At 50.0% G+C, this 16,474-nt stretch overlaps 1 protein-coding gene across 1 annotated transcript; it reads left to right on the top strand.

The window, feature by feature from the left end:
* Positions 1–5,258: 5,258 nt before the first annotated feature.
* Positions 5,259–11,809, top strand: TENT5B (terminal nucleotidyltransferase 5B). Its single transcript, XM_036256704.1, has 2 exons — positions 5,259–5,616; positions 10,071–11,809. Exons 1-2 carry the CDS (start codon positions 5,353–5,355, stop codon positions 11,091–11,093), a joined length of 1,287 nt encoding a protein of 428 aa, XP_036112597.1. The 5' UTR covers positions 5,259–5,352; the 3' UTR covers positions 11,094–11,809.
* The last annotated feature ends 4,665 nt before the right edge of the window (positions 11,810–16,474 follow it).

Consider the following 16,474-nt stretch of genomic DNA (forward strand, 5'->3'; position numbering starts at 1 on the left):
TGCGGTGGCAGCCACTCGATGTGTCCCTTTCACGTCGATGTTTCTCTCTCTCTCTCTTCCTCTCTCTCCCTCCCACTCTATCTGTACAAAAAATGGAAAAATGTCCTCGGGTGAGGATTAAAAAAAAAAAAAAAAATTAGTTTTGTTTCTTTTTTTTTTCTTTTCAGACTCCTCATTTTTCATTTAAAAAATTATTTTTATTAATTTATTTTTGTTACAGATGTCCCCCCCCCAATTTAGTTTTGGTGAAAATGAAAAACTCTACTGAGTACACCCCTCCTCTCTCCCTCTCTCCCTCTCTCCTTCTCTCTCCTATTCCTACATCCCCAAGTCACCCCACCCCCATCACAATGATGCTCAGGTCCTGTGACTGGGCAAACATTAGACCAATTAGCTTTGGGAAGAAAAGTATCTACAGCAGGGTGATTTACAGTACATGAATTTGCTAATTGCTCTTCCTAATGCAGATAGAAGGAGAGAGGAACGGAAACCTTCCTTTCCTTGAAGAACTTTATTCAAATGTGTGGGGTGGGCACAGCACCGGGCCAGCCTCACAAGGCCCTGCCCCTGTGTAGTTCCAGCCCCAGTCAGTCTCCCTGGGGAAAGCCCCATCTGCTATCTGGACTCCAGTTTTCCCATTTATAAAGTACAAAGAGAGTAAACAAGATGATTGTCAAGGCTCCCAGCTTGAGCCTTAGGTTTCTAGGAATGTGTGGCTTAGCACCTTCTCTGCTACCCTGACTGTCTAAGAACAAGCATGGGGAGATAGGGCAGAAGTCAATCCAGCAGAAGCAATGGGAATGTCACCTCATTAGTGAGGCCTTCCATGATTACACAATCCAATGATTTAATCCATCTTTCCAGTTCTTTCTTGCTCACTATTTCTCTTTTCCACACTCACATACACACATGGTTCCTCCCTCTCCTGTTTATTTTCTTCTTAGCACTATCTGAAATGTCTTAGATATTTGTTTACTTAACTATTGTCTTTCTACACTAGAATGTTAGTTCTAAAAGGGCAAGAACCTTGCCTCTCATATCTCTGGGCCTAGCTGAGCGCCTGGTACACAGTAAGTGCTTAGTATATATGTGTTGTCTGATGAATGAATGAATGAATGAATGAACGAAAGAATGAATGAATGAATCTGTGGGTGATACCAGAGCTGTGCCAAGTATGGCTGTGATCTGTACCAACTCTTCCATGAGGAGCAGCTGAAATATAGGGCTCTGGAGTCAGGAGACCTGGATTCGAAACCCACACTGCCAATTAGTGGTTGTATAACCTTAGGCATTTCTCTTGACCTCTCTAAGCCTTGGTTTCTTCATCTGTAAATTGAGGATAATGATCCCATATCTCAAGGTGTATTTTTAGGAATTAGAGGTGGTGTACATAAAGCGATCTGATGCATAACAGGTATTCAGTAAATGTTAGTTTCTTTTCTTTCCTCTGCTGAGGCATAGAGATAGGAGGTCAAGGGTTTGGAGATTCTGGACTCAGCCAAAAGAGATTTATCTTTCTTCTTCTTTTATTTTGTTTTATTGCTTTTAGAGAGAGGAAGGGAGAGGGAGAGAGAGAGAGAAATGTCAATGAGAGAGAATATTGACTGGCCTCCTCCTGCATGCCCCCCACTGGGGATTGGGCCCACAATTTGGGCATGTACCCTGACCAGGAATCAAACCAGCAACCTCTTGGTGCATGTGTCAACACTCAACCACTGAGCCAGCCCGGCCGGGCTATTTCTTTTTTTATTATTGATTTTATTTTATTCTTTGTTTTGAATATTTTTTAATTGATTTTTTAGAGAGGAAAGGAGAAGAGAGAAATAGAAACATCAACTCCTGCACAGCATGCCCCCTACTGGGGATCATGCCCTAATGGAACCAGGACCTCAGTCCATGGGAGGACGCTCAATCCACTGAGCCACATCAGCCAGGCTTTTATAGATTTTAGAGAGGGAGGAAAGGTGAGGGAGGCAGGGAGGGAGGGAGAGAGGGAGAGAGAAATGGAGAGAGAGGGAGAGAGAGAAACATTAATGTGAGAGAGATACATCCATCAGTTGCCTCTTGCATGAACCCAGACTGGGAATTGAACCTAAAACCTAGGTACGTACTCTTAACTGGGAATCAAACTCACAACCTTCTGGTGCATGGGACAGAGCTCCAACCAACTGAGCCACACCAGCAGGGGCGCTTACCTATTTCTTATCTTTCAAGGTAAACAAAACAGCAAGCAACTTCGCTGAGGACAGAGCAAGGGACTTGGCCAAAGTCACATAGCCAAGCAGTGGAGTAAGCAGCAGGTCCCTTCCCTGGGGGCCAGAGGAAGCCCCTGGTCCCAGACAAGATAGAGAGAGGGAACAAGTGCAGGATCTTGCTTGGGTTAGGCCTCCAGAAGGAGGAAGTGGCTTCCCTAGTCTGAGAGTCAGCCTCCTGGGTTCTAGTCCTAAATTTGTCAGCAACAAGCTGGAGATTTTGGAATATAGTTTACTATTTATAGTTCTTGATTTCTCTTTCTGTACATTGGGCATATTACTCCTTGCCCAGCCTGCCTTATAGAATGGAAATGTTCCTAGAAAGAAGACCTGCCATTAGCAGTCTGCTTAGGCTGGCTGGTAGTATGTGGGTTCTTGACTTTGTGTAGGAAAACTTTTACTACATGAGTCCATGTGAAATTTTAGAGGACATTTATTAAAGCTGGGGACAGTGTAGCAAGGAAGAGCCAAGGATAACAGGAGAGGAACAATGTGGAGAAATGAGCCTAGGCTGGGCTGCCTTGGCCACTAAGAAGTCAGAGAAAGGGGGCCTTGGGGACAAGTTCAGGGGGTTTGCTTGGGACAAACTGCTGCCCATTGCTGCCCTGTTGCAAGCCTCCTGGGGTCCCTTAGTTCAGGAGATACATGCCTGTGGGGAAAGGAGTGGAGAATGGGGAGGGGAAAGGCACCAGGGTGTTCCTGGGAGGGCAAGTGGGCACTAGAGTTTTGAGGGGTTTTAAAGGCTGAGTGTTTAGGGGAGGTCTTAGGGGAGGGTCTCAATAGAATATTCATCAGCTTTGTACTTATGTACCAAAGTGAGATTTATTCTCTTCACTTCTTCTGTTCTTGTGTGTGGTTGGCAAATGGCACTAATTGGATTTCTGCTACCTGTCTCCCTGAGTAGGGTGATTTACGCTATTTACCTCTGGTTGGGGAGAAGTGCAAACCATTTATTTTCTTTCTTCTGTTTTTTTTTTTTTTTTTAATCCTCACCCGAGGACATTTTTTCCATTTTTGTTCAGATAGAGTCGGAGGGAGAGAGAGAGAGAGAAACATCAACGTGAAAGGGACACATCGAGTGGCTGCCACCTGCACGACCCAACCAGGGCCAGGGACAAACTACAACCAAGGTATGTGCCCTTAGCAGGAACCGAACCCGGGTCTCTCTGGACCGTAGGCCGACGCTCTAATCGCTGAGCCAAACCGGCCAAGGCATCTTCTTTTCTTTTTCTTCTTCTTCTTTTTTTTTTTTTTTTTTTTGAGAAATTACATCTGCAAGAATTTTTTAAAAGAAAATATTTGAACATATGGGCAAAATATAGTATTGCATTATTATTGTAATCAACTTAAATATTCATCAATAGGAGTCTAGTAAGAAATGTTATGATTTAATCATAGAGTAAAATGTCATTAATTAAAGGAATCTCCAGATAGTCTTGTAATTTCTTTCTCTCTCTCTCTCTTTCTCTCTCTCTCTCTCTCTCTCTCAAACCATTTACAATTAAATGTCCTTGGTTTAGCCCTGGCCGGTTTGGCTCAGTGGTTGGAGCGTCGGCCTGCGGACCAGAGAGACCCTGGTTCGGTTCCCGCTAGGGGCATGTACCAAATAAATAAATAAATAAATAAATAAATAAATAAATGTCCTTGGTTTAGGGAAGGTAGGTTTTGCTAGATGGCTGCAAACTGCTGTTTAACTATCTGTCTCAATTTCTCTATTCTGCTTACTAGCCTGTCTCAGAAGTGTTAGGGAATGATATTTAATTTGATGTATTGTTAGGAGCATGATATTTAATTTAAGAGAAAATATTACAGTGATGAAATCAGACACATTCAATTTCTAAAATTTGCCACAAGAACATATATTTAAATTCGGAGCAAAAAGATTAAAAGTAACAATAATAATAAGCTGCATCTCTCTGGGCTCTGTAAAGGGGTGGGGCTTGTAAACATTATTTCTATAGAACATATGAAAATCTTTGGCCAACTATAAATAAACCAACATTTTAAAAATATTAACTGAGCACCTTCTCTGGGGTGGATGAAGAAACTGACTCTGAGGGGTTCAGTGACTTGCCTAAGGGCACACAGGACCCGAGAAGGCTGAGAACAGGCTAGCAGGAAAGATTTCCACCAGTCACCAAGGAAGCTCCTGACAGTCGATGCTGCAGAAGGGCCTGAGACGCTGGGTCAGGAAAACCAAACCCTCAGTTCCAGTTCCCTCTATCCTCGTAAATGTCCTGGGTCTGTGCAAGTGTAGTGGAATGAGTATGCGCCCACAGATTCGTGTGACCTTGGGGGAATCATGCACCTCCCTCCTGCCCCCAGGATCCCCCCCTTCCCCGAACGTGAACATTAAGGCTGGCCGTAGTTGGGAAGGGCCAATCAGGAGAGTGCGTTAAAAAGTCACTACCTCGGTATACTTTTGTTATCTTTCTTCAACTCTGGACGATTGCGGAGAAGCAGAAGTAGCGCTGTGTAGAGTGGAACAAGCGACGCGATCTCGCTGGGCTTCTGAATATAGTGGATGACTAGGACCGGGCCAGGTGATTTCTAATTTTCTTCCAACGTCAAAAACAAACCAAAAAAAACCTGGAGTTCATTAGTGGTCCGACTCCGCTATGAACTCCACTGATCACTCCCTCCTGTCCGGCCCTAGCGAGCGCAATCCCTTTAAGTCTAGGGCCTGCTCTGCGGGGCCAATCACTGTGAACAGAAGTTCTTCAAGGCCCAAAGGAGGGAATTCAGCCGAGAAGGAGGACGGGGCAGAAGTGTGCCTTCCAGCCAATCAGAATATCCCTGGCTCTGCTGACCAATGGCAGTGTCGTCAAGAGGCGGGGCGGCTTCCGCTGTGTGACAGCTGCTGGGACCAATGGGCATGTCGCCCGCGGCCTATAAAAGTCAGCTGGGCACCAAGCGACTAGCTTTCGGGTCGGTAGGTCGTCGCCGTCGTAGGTGTGCCCTGGGATTGCCTGGCCGTTGCTGCGGCGCGGTCCCTGCAGCCGCGCCCCTGCCTTGGCCCCAGCCCAGCTGCTCTCCTAGCCCTCCGCCCCTTAACCACCCTCCACCCGGTTTCTGCGGTCGGGGCCCCGGGGCCGGGCTAATGATGCCGTCGGAGAGCGGAGCTGAGAGCTCAGACCGGGCGGCTGGGCAGGTAGGGACAGCTGCGGTCTCGGTAGTGGCCATGGCCACCCAGGCGGGCGGTGGCCCCGACCCGGAAGCCTCATCGGCTTCCCTCGGACGGCACCTGAGTGGGCTAAGCTGGCCACAGGTGAAGCGGCTGGATGCACTCCTGAGCGAACCTATTCCCATTCACGGGCGCGGCAATTTCCCCACGCTGAGCGTGCAGCCCCGGCAGATCGTGCAGGTGAGAGGACGCTGGGTGGGCGGATGGGGTCTCGGGTCTCTAACCTGAGGCTGCAAGGAACCCGGAGTCCGTTCGATTTGCTGGACATCTAGGGAAAATGAGACTGAGAGAGAGAGACAAGGGTTGTAACAAAACAGGTGCAAGGGGGGGGGGGATATGTAGACCTAATCCCTTCCTCCCTGCACCTCACAGACCCTCCCCAATTGACTTTCCCTTCCCTTGCCCCTGGGGAGCCCAGATTCCCCTAGGACCATCCACCTAGGCCCTGGTTTGGAGAGGGAGCAGAATGAGGAGGGACTCAGCACTGGGGAAGAACAGTCCTGCCTGCAAGGACAAAAGGTGCCAGGCAGCCCTGGGTGGCTAGGTGTGCGTTCTTGGGTCTTATATAGTTATTTTCATCCCCAAATCGCCATTCCTGGGCCTTCCCTCTCTCAAGGTTCTGGGGGCAGACTGTCCTGTGCTCCCACAGCCCTTTGCTCAAGAGCCCCTTAGCTACTAAATAGAAAAGCCTAGAAATCCTGACAAGGACTCCCTCTCAGCTGGGTTGTGGCAGGAAGACATTAAGTACCAGGTCAGACCTGATGCCCGCATGCTGGAAGGCAACCTCAGGTGTTCAGTTTTGGTGTTTAGTTTTGGTGTTTCTTCCCCTCCTCAAGACTGGAAATGAAGGTCAGCCCAGATCCCCAGCCCCAACTCTGTCCTGAGGAGCTGGAGAAGTCTGGCAACAGCTCTCCTCTTCCTCAGACTCCCTCTTCCCTTTACCTGATCTTTAGCAACCCTAAAATCTGTTTAGTCTAGGCACTGTCACACTCTGAAATGCCAGAATATGGTAATTGTTGTACGCATTTTATAGCTGGTGAAGCTGAGGCCCCAAGAGGGGCAGTGAGCTGCCTAAGGCTACCTACAAAAGTGAAAATCAAACCCAAATCCAGAGAATCTTGGATCTTCTCAGGAGCCTCTGCTGCAGGTTCAGGGTGTTTCCACCCCTTCCCCAGCTCCCAAGACTCAACTTCTAGGTCTATGGAATATCTCCTGATAACCAGAAAATCAGCCACAATTCCTGCACATTCCTCCCAGAAATGGACTTTCTGGGACAGTAGCTGACAAGCTAGGTGAAGCCTTAGCTCCCACAGAGGGGACGGGGTGCTTGCTGAGGGATTTACCTTGCCCTCCCTCCCAAGGAATGGGAGAGGGTGGGAGCAGATTTTCCTGGGCTGACTCATCTGCAGCCCAGTGACACCTCACAGAGGCATTCCTCCGCTGCCCGCTGTCAAGGGTAATTAGGAAACCAGTTGAGGCTTTTCTACCCAGGACAGTCAACCTTGGGGCCCTAATTGCTGTACCTCCAAGACTGTTGTTTTAGGCATAGGGAGGGAGTGGAGGAGCCCGATGTGGCAGCTCCCTTCCACAAGGACAAGGGGTGCTCTCGAGTGGAAATATCTGCCCTTATCATGTGCTCCAAACTGCCTTTACTGGTGCCTGCTCTATGCCATTCCTCTTCACGACACTAGAGGGCATAGATATGACTAGGACGCAGCCTCCCTGCTTTCCAGTTTCTCCCATCCAGGTGGGGGAAACTGCAGGTCAGTAGGAGCTGACTCTATAATGTGATAATAGTACAACGTCTTCCTAGACAAGGGTCAGAGACATCCCAGAATAGGGAGCTGCCTGCTGTGGTGGGGAGGGCAGCAGAGACTTCAGAGCTAGACATCTGGCTTTCGGACCTGGACTCTTGTCTGTTCTCTCTGCTGGGCCCAGTGTCGCCATCTGTTCAATGGGGATGGGTTGTACTGCTCTCCCAACACCCTTTTGTTTCTAGAATCCAAAGGAAACAGTTGCCTTCACCTGCCTGTACAATTGCTACCATGGGGAAGAAAGTCCATCTCCTGGAGGAATCTGCAGCTGGCAGCTTCACAGGCTGTTGGGAAGTGTGTGGTGGCGGTGCTGGGAGTGCATGGTGGGGGCGCTGGCTATTGAATTTGGGTTTCTTACCAGTGCTGAGTTGCCCCATGGTTCAAGAATTGGAATCTTTCTCCTTCTTTCCTCCACAAAGTTTCACCTACAGCAACAACTTGAGCAGCTAGAGATGCTGTTCTTGCTTGTCCGTGGGCTAGGGGACCCATTCTTTGGTAGGAGGCCCCCTGCCCTCTGGGAGGCCTGGTTCTAATTAAGTTCAGGCATTTATTGACTGTGTGACCTTGGATAAGTCCTTTGCCCAAGTTCACAATCATCTCTCCAGCTGCAGCCAGAGGGCGTGCATTAGTGGCTCTTAATTTGAGTTTTATAAGCCTGCTGGCTGGCAGCACCTACAGTCTCCCTGAAGGTCTCAGCAGTGGCCTGGGAGCAGAATAGTTTTAGGGAAGGCCTTGACACAGGAGAAAGGAGGATGCAGCCACTGCCCCCTGCATGGCTGGAAAGTCTGATTCAGGAGACTCCAAGCTGCCCTGCAGTCCCTGGGTGTGGCAGTATCTGGGGACTGTCTGCCAAGCCGAATGTAATCACACCCTGGAAAGAGACAACAGCCTCTGGCTGGCTGACACAGCCAGCCCCATGGCCTGACGCAGGTGATTTAACAAGGGTACTGCTACCTACTCACCAGGCTAGATGCCATGCCCTAGGGTGAGCATCATCCTGGGAGCAGTAGCTGGCACTGAGTAAGGCTTAGTCAGCGCTAATGGGGCTTAGAGAGGGGGCTAGTCTGCCCTGCAAGCCTGACCAGGGTCCTTGGGACAAGGTCTTTGGCCTATTTCTCTCCTTGGCTTATATGGACACAGCTGCCAGGGTGTGGATTAGAAGCTCCACAGGCTGGACTGCAGCAGCTGGCTCCTTACCTCCAGCCCCCCCTGTCTATCCGGCCAAGGCATTCCCCAACCTCCACTTTTCTGCTCCCCAGCTACTCTGGCTCTGGGCTTCAGTGACTGGAGCTTTGCCCTCATTTTGAAATTTTGAGAGGAAGGGAAGATTGGAACCCTAGTTTCTGATTTCTGCTCCCTCTGAACCTTGGAGTGGTAATGTGGCAGAAAGGATAGGCTTTGGAGTCAGTCATAGCTGGATTTGAAGGCACCTCTGCATGATTTGGGGCAGGTGACTTCACTCTTGTGAGCCTCTGTCCCCATGGAAGTCATAAAGACCTAGCTCATACATTCTGGTGAGACGGTCCAGTACCTGGCACCCAATAGACACCTAACCAACACTCCTCTTCCCCTCCCCCAGCTACCCCCCCACACACACACACACACATGTTTTTGATGGCCAGTTGCTCACCCCCCATAGCCATGACAATACCTTCCTGTAGAATAGACTTCCTCCTCCCGGAAGTCTTCCTGGAGGGAGCCGCCCGCCTCAGATTGCCCCACTGCATCTTGCCTCCTCAGCACTTAGGTGCATTCTTTGTAGTAATTCCTTGGGAGGCGAGGAGGGCAGCCCCTCTGCAGACGCTGACTTGGCAGCAAGGGTTGCAGAATCACTCAGGGTAGGAATGCTGCCTGGTCACTTTCAGGACAGTGTGTGAAATACTGTGGGTGGCTGAGTGTCCGGCCCAGCTCCCCTCTTTCTCCCTTTCTGGTCCTAGGCCTGGGAAGACGCCTCTGGCTAGAGGAGCAGGTTCAAGATGACTTGTAGGGTTACCTATTGTGCTCCTGTGTCAGCAGATGGGATCTGCTACATCTCTTCTCACTTGGTTTGGGAGGCTTCCTGAGATCTTGACCCATTCCTTCTCCCAAGAATGGAAAGGGTCTGGGTTTTAACTTCCAGCCCTCCCCTTTCTGAATGGCTTCCCCTCTGAGTCTTAGATATTTTACCACTTTAAGCCTCAGTTTCCTCATCTGTAAAATGAGTATATTTGCTTGCTGTGTTCTTGTAAAGATGAATTAAGATGAATATCTCAGAGTCAAAGAGCATGCATGGACTTGAGAACCAAACTAACCAGGGTTCTAGTCTCAGCCTGACCACTCTGACCTTGGACGTGTTCCTTATCCTCCTCTCTTTACCTCAGCTTCTCTGTCTATAAATTGGGATGATAATACTCAAACATAGGACTATTGTGAGGAATAATGTAGTAATGCATGTGAACTGACAATTATGTTCCCAATACATTTGAGCCGTTAGCATCATGCCTGACACAAAACTAAGTGTTTTACTTGCAGTTTTAGAGACATAGAATAGCATAGTGGTTCATGTAAAAAGTGCTTAGATGAGTACCTAGCTTTTAGTAAATTCTATGCTTGTGTTTGGTATCATTATTGTTCTTTCTGAGGATTTCCTCCAAATAGGCCATTCTTTAGCTTAGGAAACTAAGGCTTAGAGAGTTAAATGTCTTTCCAAAGACACAACAGCTGATAAGTAGTCGACAGCGGTTGATGTTATTGTGGCTATTACATGGAAGCCCATAGCGAACCTTGGGGAGGTGGGGGACAGGCTCCTGACACCTCTCCTTCCTGCCGTCCCCTCCACAGGTCGTCCAAAGCAGCCTAGAAGCACAGGGGCTGCGAGTGCATGGTGTGCGGCTACACGGCTCAGCTGCCAGCCACGTGCTGCACCCGGAGAATGGCCTGGGCTATAAGGATCTGGACTTAGTGTTCCGCGTGGACCTGCGCAGCGAGGCATCCTTCCAGCTGACCAAGGAGGTGGTGCTGGCCTGCCTGCTGGACTTCCTGCCAGCCGGTGTGAGCCGGGCCAAGATCACGCCACTGACACTCAAGGAGGCGTATGTGCAGAAGCTAGTGAAAGTGTGCACAGACACAGACCGTTGGAGCCTCATCTCACTGTCCAACAAGAGTGGCAAGAACATGGAGCTCAAATTTGTAGACTCAGTCAGGCGCCAGTTCGAGTTCAGTATAGACTCCTTCCAGATCATCCTGGACTCCCTGCTGCTCTTTGGCCAGTGCTCATCCACGCCCATGTCTGAGGCCTTCCATCCAACTGTGACAGGTGAGAGCTTGTACGGGGACTTCAACGAAGCCCTGGAGCACCTGCGGCACAGAGTCATCGCCACACGCAACCCTGAAGAGATCCGCGGTGGTGGCCTCCTCAAGTACTGCCACCTCCTGGTGCGTGGCTTCCAGCCACAGCCCAGCACTGACGTGCGCGCCCTGCAACGCTACATGTGTTCCCGCTTCTTCATTGACTTCCCGGACCTGGTGGAGCAGCAGCGCACGCTGGAGCGCTACCTGGAGGCCCACTTTAGCGGGGCTGACTCAGCCCGGCGCTATGCCTGCCTGGTGACGCTGCACCAGGTGGTCAACGAGAGCACTGTGTGCCTCATGAGCCACGAGCGCCGCCAGACGCTGGACCTCATCGCCACCATGGCTCTCCAGGCACTGGCTGAGCAGGGCCCAGCTGCCGCCGCTGCCCTGGCCTGGCACACTCCAGGCCCTGACGGGGTTGTGCCTGCCACTTTCAATTATTATGTGACCCCTGTGCAACCTCTGCTGGCCTGGGCCCACTCCTGCTATCCCACCTGGCTGCCTTGTAACTGACTCAGACCCTGGTTAGGAGCAACTGGGTCTCCCCAGATGGAGTTGGGCCTCAAGGAGTGTGTGGAGGGCATGACCAGAGACAGGCAGCCTGTGCCAGGTGGCCCAGCACTGCTACAGGGTTGGGCCTTCAACTGAACAGACCCGACTCCCTGAGTGAGGCCCCTGTGGACTTGAGACCAAGCCGGGTTTCTTGGCAGATGGACACTTTGCTTATCGTCGCACACTTTTAGACCAGCATGATTGTGGGGTGCAGTAGCTGTTTGACTTGGGGGTTAGTTGCCTTTAGCACACAAAGCATGTTTGGGGTGGTAGCCTCAATGTCTGTCTTATTGGGTTGATTTCTGTGGCCTAGAAAGGGTGTTTTTGGCTAGGGTCAGCCTGCAGTGAGCCCAGCAGCCTCCAGGGGCCTGCAGCCCACACAGTGGCTAAAATATGGTATGTTATGGGAACTAGTCACTTTGGGTCTAGCTGGGCCACTCACAGGGCCTGGTGGTCCAACCTGGCTAATCACTGTGGGGAGGGAAAACGAGGTATGAGGCAGATAACTGGAAAGGAATATGTTTGACCCAGTCCCTTGATAGCCCTAACCTGAGCTGCCAAGGTGTATGGTGGGCAGGAACCAAGTGGCCTGGGGTGGGACACAGCCCATGACCCTTCCAGGGTGTTGCTCCCTTTCCCCATGTCATGAGGAGCCCTCCTGCCTGGGAGCTTGTTCTTAGGAGGGTACAGGGCCCAAAGTGGCCACAGTCAAGTGCTACCACCCCACTGGCCTGGTTACAGGATCCTCACTTAGGGAAGGAGAACCATGCCCCGCCTCCCATTACTATTTTGCACTCTTAACACCTGCCAATAAAAATTGTCTACACTGAGCCTAGCACAGTGCTTTCTCCTAGAAGAAGGACCTTCCATAGCTGTGGGGGCTGTGGCTGCCTCCCCTAGCCTGAGTCTGGTTTATATTGTGGGAGGGAACATTGGGGAGGGGGGTTGTCTGAGCTCTGGGCTGTGGCTGAAGGAATGTCCGTTCTTCCCTCAACACAGCTTGACAACTGTGCTGGGAGCTGGTCTGCACGTGTGCCTTGCGCCTGCACATTACCTCAGCAAGCCTCCTGCTCCAGAGGAAATGTTTTAGTGTTTCCTCCCTAGAGTCCTAATGACCCTGAGCCGGGCCTCACAGTGTGGTGCTCAGGGCTGCTGGACCCCATTTCTGCCCATCTTACCCCATCCCTTCCCAGGAAGCAGGTGGAGAACAAATTGGGTGAATCCAGACTGGAGACCCCTCCAGTAGTCACAGCTAAGACTGGGGTACTTCTAGGGTGCCCCAGAGCCTGACCCCAGGTTTAGCTGCCCTATCTGGGAGAGATCCCCTCAAACCTCTGACTCCCTCTGTCACCCCCAAGTGCAGATGTGCACATTCTAACTTGTTCTAAGCAGGTTCCCTAGAGGGGCAGTTTTCTCCTTTTCAAACCCACCAGGGGCCATATGAGGCTCTCGTGAATGTCAAGCTCTCAGGGAGCTGTTCCCTCAGGGCATCAGCCAGTCATGGACCTGGACGCTTCCGCTGTTTACCTAGCCTCTTTGATCCAGGGATTGCAAAGCCCTTAACATATTCAGCCTCATTAGTGGTCTCTGAAGTGGTGGCTTTGATGGTTTCAGCCAGGTGAAAAAAAAAACAAGGCCACAGAAGAGGCCCCAGGTCACCTGGGTGAGTCCAGCCACCTCACCGGCTCAGTGGGTCCCTGCTGAGCTTAAAATGGCTAGAAAGGTGAGTGGAAAGGCTTTCTTTGCTTAGTGACTAAAATAGCCCCCACCTTTACTCTGACCATGCCCACCCAACTAGGGTCCTGGGAGGGACTAAGTTTGTCCCAGCTCCTGATTTGGGCACATAGAGGATGCTCACAGTGTAACCACAGAGGCTTAGCTTGTTAGGGTATAAGGAGCAGGCTTCACTTGGATATGCTTGTTTCAGAGGGTGAGAAAGCCAGGAACCAATGGTACGTAAGTGTGTATGCCTGTTCAGCCCGTGGTGAGCCAACTACCTCTCTAGTGACGGAATGTGTCAGCAAACTCAAGACCAAGATCCCTGCCCTCTTGAAGATTACATTCTAATAGGGTAGACAGAAAACAAACCAAATTATATAGTCTTAGAAGGTCAGCGATACTAAAAAATATACATAGCAGGATAAGGGATTGGAATAGCTGAAATATGCAATTTTTAAAAAGTCAGCCCTGGCCGGTTTGGTTCAGTGGTTGGAGTGTCGGCCTGCGGATCAGAGAGTCCTGGGTTCGGTTTCCGCTAGGGGCATGTATCAAAAAATAAAAAGAAATAAAAGAAAGAAATAAAAGAAGTCAGAGTGGCCCGGCCGATGTGGTTCAGTGGTTGAGCATCAACCCATCCATCAAGAGATTGTTGATTCAATCCCCAGTTAAGGGCACATGCCCAGATTGTGGGCCAAATCCCCAGTGGGTAGCATGCAAGAGTGGCCAATGAATATTCTCTGACATCAATGTTTCTCTCTCTTCCTTTCTCTCTAAAATCAATAAAGAAAAAAAGTCAGGGTGGATCTCATCAAAAGTGTAACTTTATTTTTTAAATCCTCACCTGAGGATATTTTCCATTTATTTTCAGATATATATAGAGAGAACCATCGATGTGAGGGAGACACATTGACTGGTTGTCTCCTGCATGACCTCAACCAAACTGCAACTGAGGTACGTGCCCTTGACCAGAATCAAACTCACAACCTTTTGGTCTGTGGGCCGACACTCTAACCACTGAGCCAGACTGGCCAAGGCAAAAGTGTGACATTTGATTGCACAGATTTAAAGGCATGTGGTGGGAAGAAAGCTATGCAGATGTCTGGGGAAAGAGCGTCCAGGCAGAGGGAACTTCTCTGATAATGTACACATGTTCCCAGGATGCATGTCTGAGGAGGGCGTGTGCACCTGAGGGTGTCTAGCTGGCCTTGTGCAGGTGCGTGTGCTCACTGGTGTTCATATGCAACCTGCATGGGTGTGAGAAGCAGGAGAGAGTAAGACAGGAGTTCCCGGTAACACCTACCATTTCTCGAGTGCTTTTACCCTAGGCCAAAACTATGCTAAGGTCTTCCGATCATTGCTGCTCATTTCATCTTCACAACTCCATGAGAAGAGAGCAAGGATTATCTCCATGTCACAGATCAGGAAACTAATGCCAGAGAGATCAGAGAAGTTTGTCTGACTCCAAAGCCATTGCTGTTAACCCCTGCACCGTCCTGCCCTACACTCTGAATTCTCATGGATGAGCATGACAGCATGTCTCCTGTACATATATGCATATGTGACAGGCCATGTTGGCATGTGACAGAATGAGTTTGTATTTCTGTGACATTTGCCATTTTATATATGACTATGGCAGAGTGTAGCAATATGACAAGATGTACATTTTCTTGATGTAAATGTGACAACAGCCATGACTTGTGCTGATTGTCAGAGGCCTATGATGATAACAGGTGTGCCTGTGGGGATGTCTGGGGGGGGTACAGTACGTGTGAGAAGAACGCTGGCATTGTTCTCTCATGGACAATTCCTGCAGGCATCTAAGATGCCAGGACAGGCAGGAATCAAGAACTGAAAATCAGCCCTGGCTGGTTTTTTCAGTGGTTAGAGCGTCGGCCTGCAGTCCAGAGAAACCCGGGTTCGGTTCCTGCTAAGGGCATGTACCTCGGTTGCAGTTTGTCCCCGGCCCTGGTTGGGTCATGCGGGTGGCAGCCATTCGATGTGTCCCTTTCACATCGATGTTTCTCTCTCTTCCACTCTATCTGAATAAAAAAATGGAAAAATGTCCTCGGGTGAGGATAAAAAAAAAAGAACTGGAAATCAGAGAGCCAGTCGGGAAGGATGAGGAAGGAAAGCCCCCTATCCCCCATCCTCGTGCTCACCAGGCAACAGTTCACCCACCCCTATGACCACAGTAGGTGGGGGAACTCCAGAGGGGAAAGAAGCATTGCTGTAAGATTAGGGAATAGGAGGTATGTTCCCTAGGCGGTTACAAATGTTTTGGCCTCTCCAGTCCCACTCTCCACCCTTCTCCCTGCTATTTTCCCTGAGGAGGATCAATTACTACATCAATGACTCCCTTGTTCCCTGCCTTCCTGCTGGGTTTGGCCAATGAGAGGACCAGCAGGAAATTAGAGAATGGGGTATGTATTCCCCTGCTCCCTCCCCACTAGGTCGTCCTGTCTGCTATACCCCTCGAAGCGCCTGCTCCTGTCAGGGACCTCTCCACACAGCTGTACTCTCACCCCTTTGCCCTCCCCTCCATTCCCCCTTTTAAGTCCACAGTTGTAAAGGTTTCCCATTTTTACTATCCCCTGAGAGCTGTACCATCCCTTGTTTCATATGCCACATTTTTGGAAATAGTGCCCTTTATTTTTTAAATTTTTTTGTTAATCCTCACTGGAAGATTTTTTTTTTTTATCCTCACTCTAGGACATTTTTCCATTTTTTGTTCAGACAGAGTGGGAGGGAGAGAGAGAGAGAGAAACATCAACGTGAAAGGGACACATCGAGTGGCTGCCACCCACACTACCCAACCAGGGCCAGGGACAAATTGCAACCAGGGTATGTGCCCTTAGTGGGAACCGAACCCGGGTCTCTCTGGACCGCAGGCCGACACTCTAACTGCTGAGCCAAACCGGCCAGGGCTCCATTGATTTTTTTAACAAATTTTTTTCTTTTTCTTTATTGATTTTAGAGAGAGAAAGGGAGGGAGAGGTAGAGAAACATCAATGAGAGAGAACATCAATTGGCCACCTCCTGCATGGCCCCCACTGGGGATTTGACCCACAACCTGGGCATGTGCCCTGATGGGGAATCGAACCAACAACCTCTTGGTGCATGGGTGGATGCTCAACTACTGAGCCACACCAGCCAGGCTCCACTGATTTTTTTTTTTTTTTATCCTCACCCGAGGACATTTTTCGATATTTTGTTCAGATAGAGTGGGAGGGAGAGAGAGGAAGAGAGAGAGAGAAACATCGATGTGAAAGGGACACATCGGCCCTGGCTGGTTTGGCTCGGCGGTTAGAGCATCGACCTGCGGTCCTGAGAGACCCGGGTTCGGTTCCCGCTAAGGGCGCGTACCTCGGTTGCAGTTTGTCCCCGGCCCTGGTCGGTCGTGCGGGTGGCAGCCACTCGATGTGGTCCTTTCACATCGATGTTTCTCTCTCTCTCTCTCTCTGTTCCTCTCTCTCCCTCCCACTCTACCTGAACAAAAAAATGGGAAAATGTCCTCGGGTGAGGATAAAAAAAAAAAAGGGACACATCGAGTGGCCGCCACCCGCATGACTGCCAGGCTCCATTGATTTTTAGAGAGCGTAGAAGGGAGGGAGGGAGGGAGGGAG

This window comes from Molossus molossus, unplaced genomic scaffold, assembly GCF_014108415.1.
Source record: "Molossus molossus isolate mMolMol1 unplaced genomic scaffold, mMolMol1.p scaffold_m16_p_12, whole genome shotgun sequence".
NCBI lineage: Eukaryota > Metazoa > Chordata > Mammalia > Chiroptera > Molossidae > Molossus > Molossus molossus.

Excerpts from the sequence above, each read along its gene's own strand:
- TENT5B (XM_036256704.1), top strand. The coding sequence starts at position 5,353 with ATGATGCCGTCGGAGAGCGGAGCTGAGAGCTCAGACCGGGCGGCTGGG. Across the intron at positions 5,617-10,070 it reads AGCCCCGGCAGATCGTGCAG|GTCGTCCAAAGCAGCCTAGA; the intron begins GTGAGAGGACGC and ends TCCCCTCCACAG.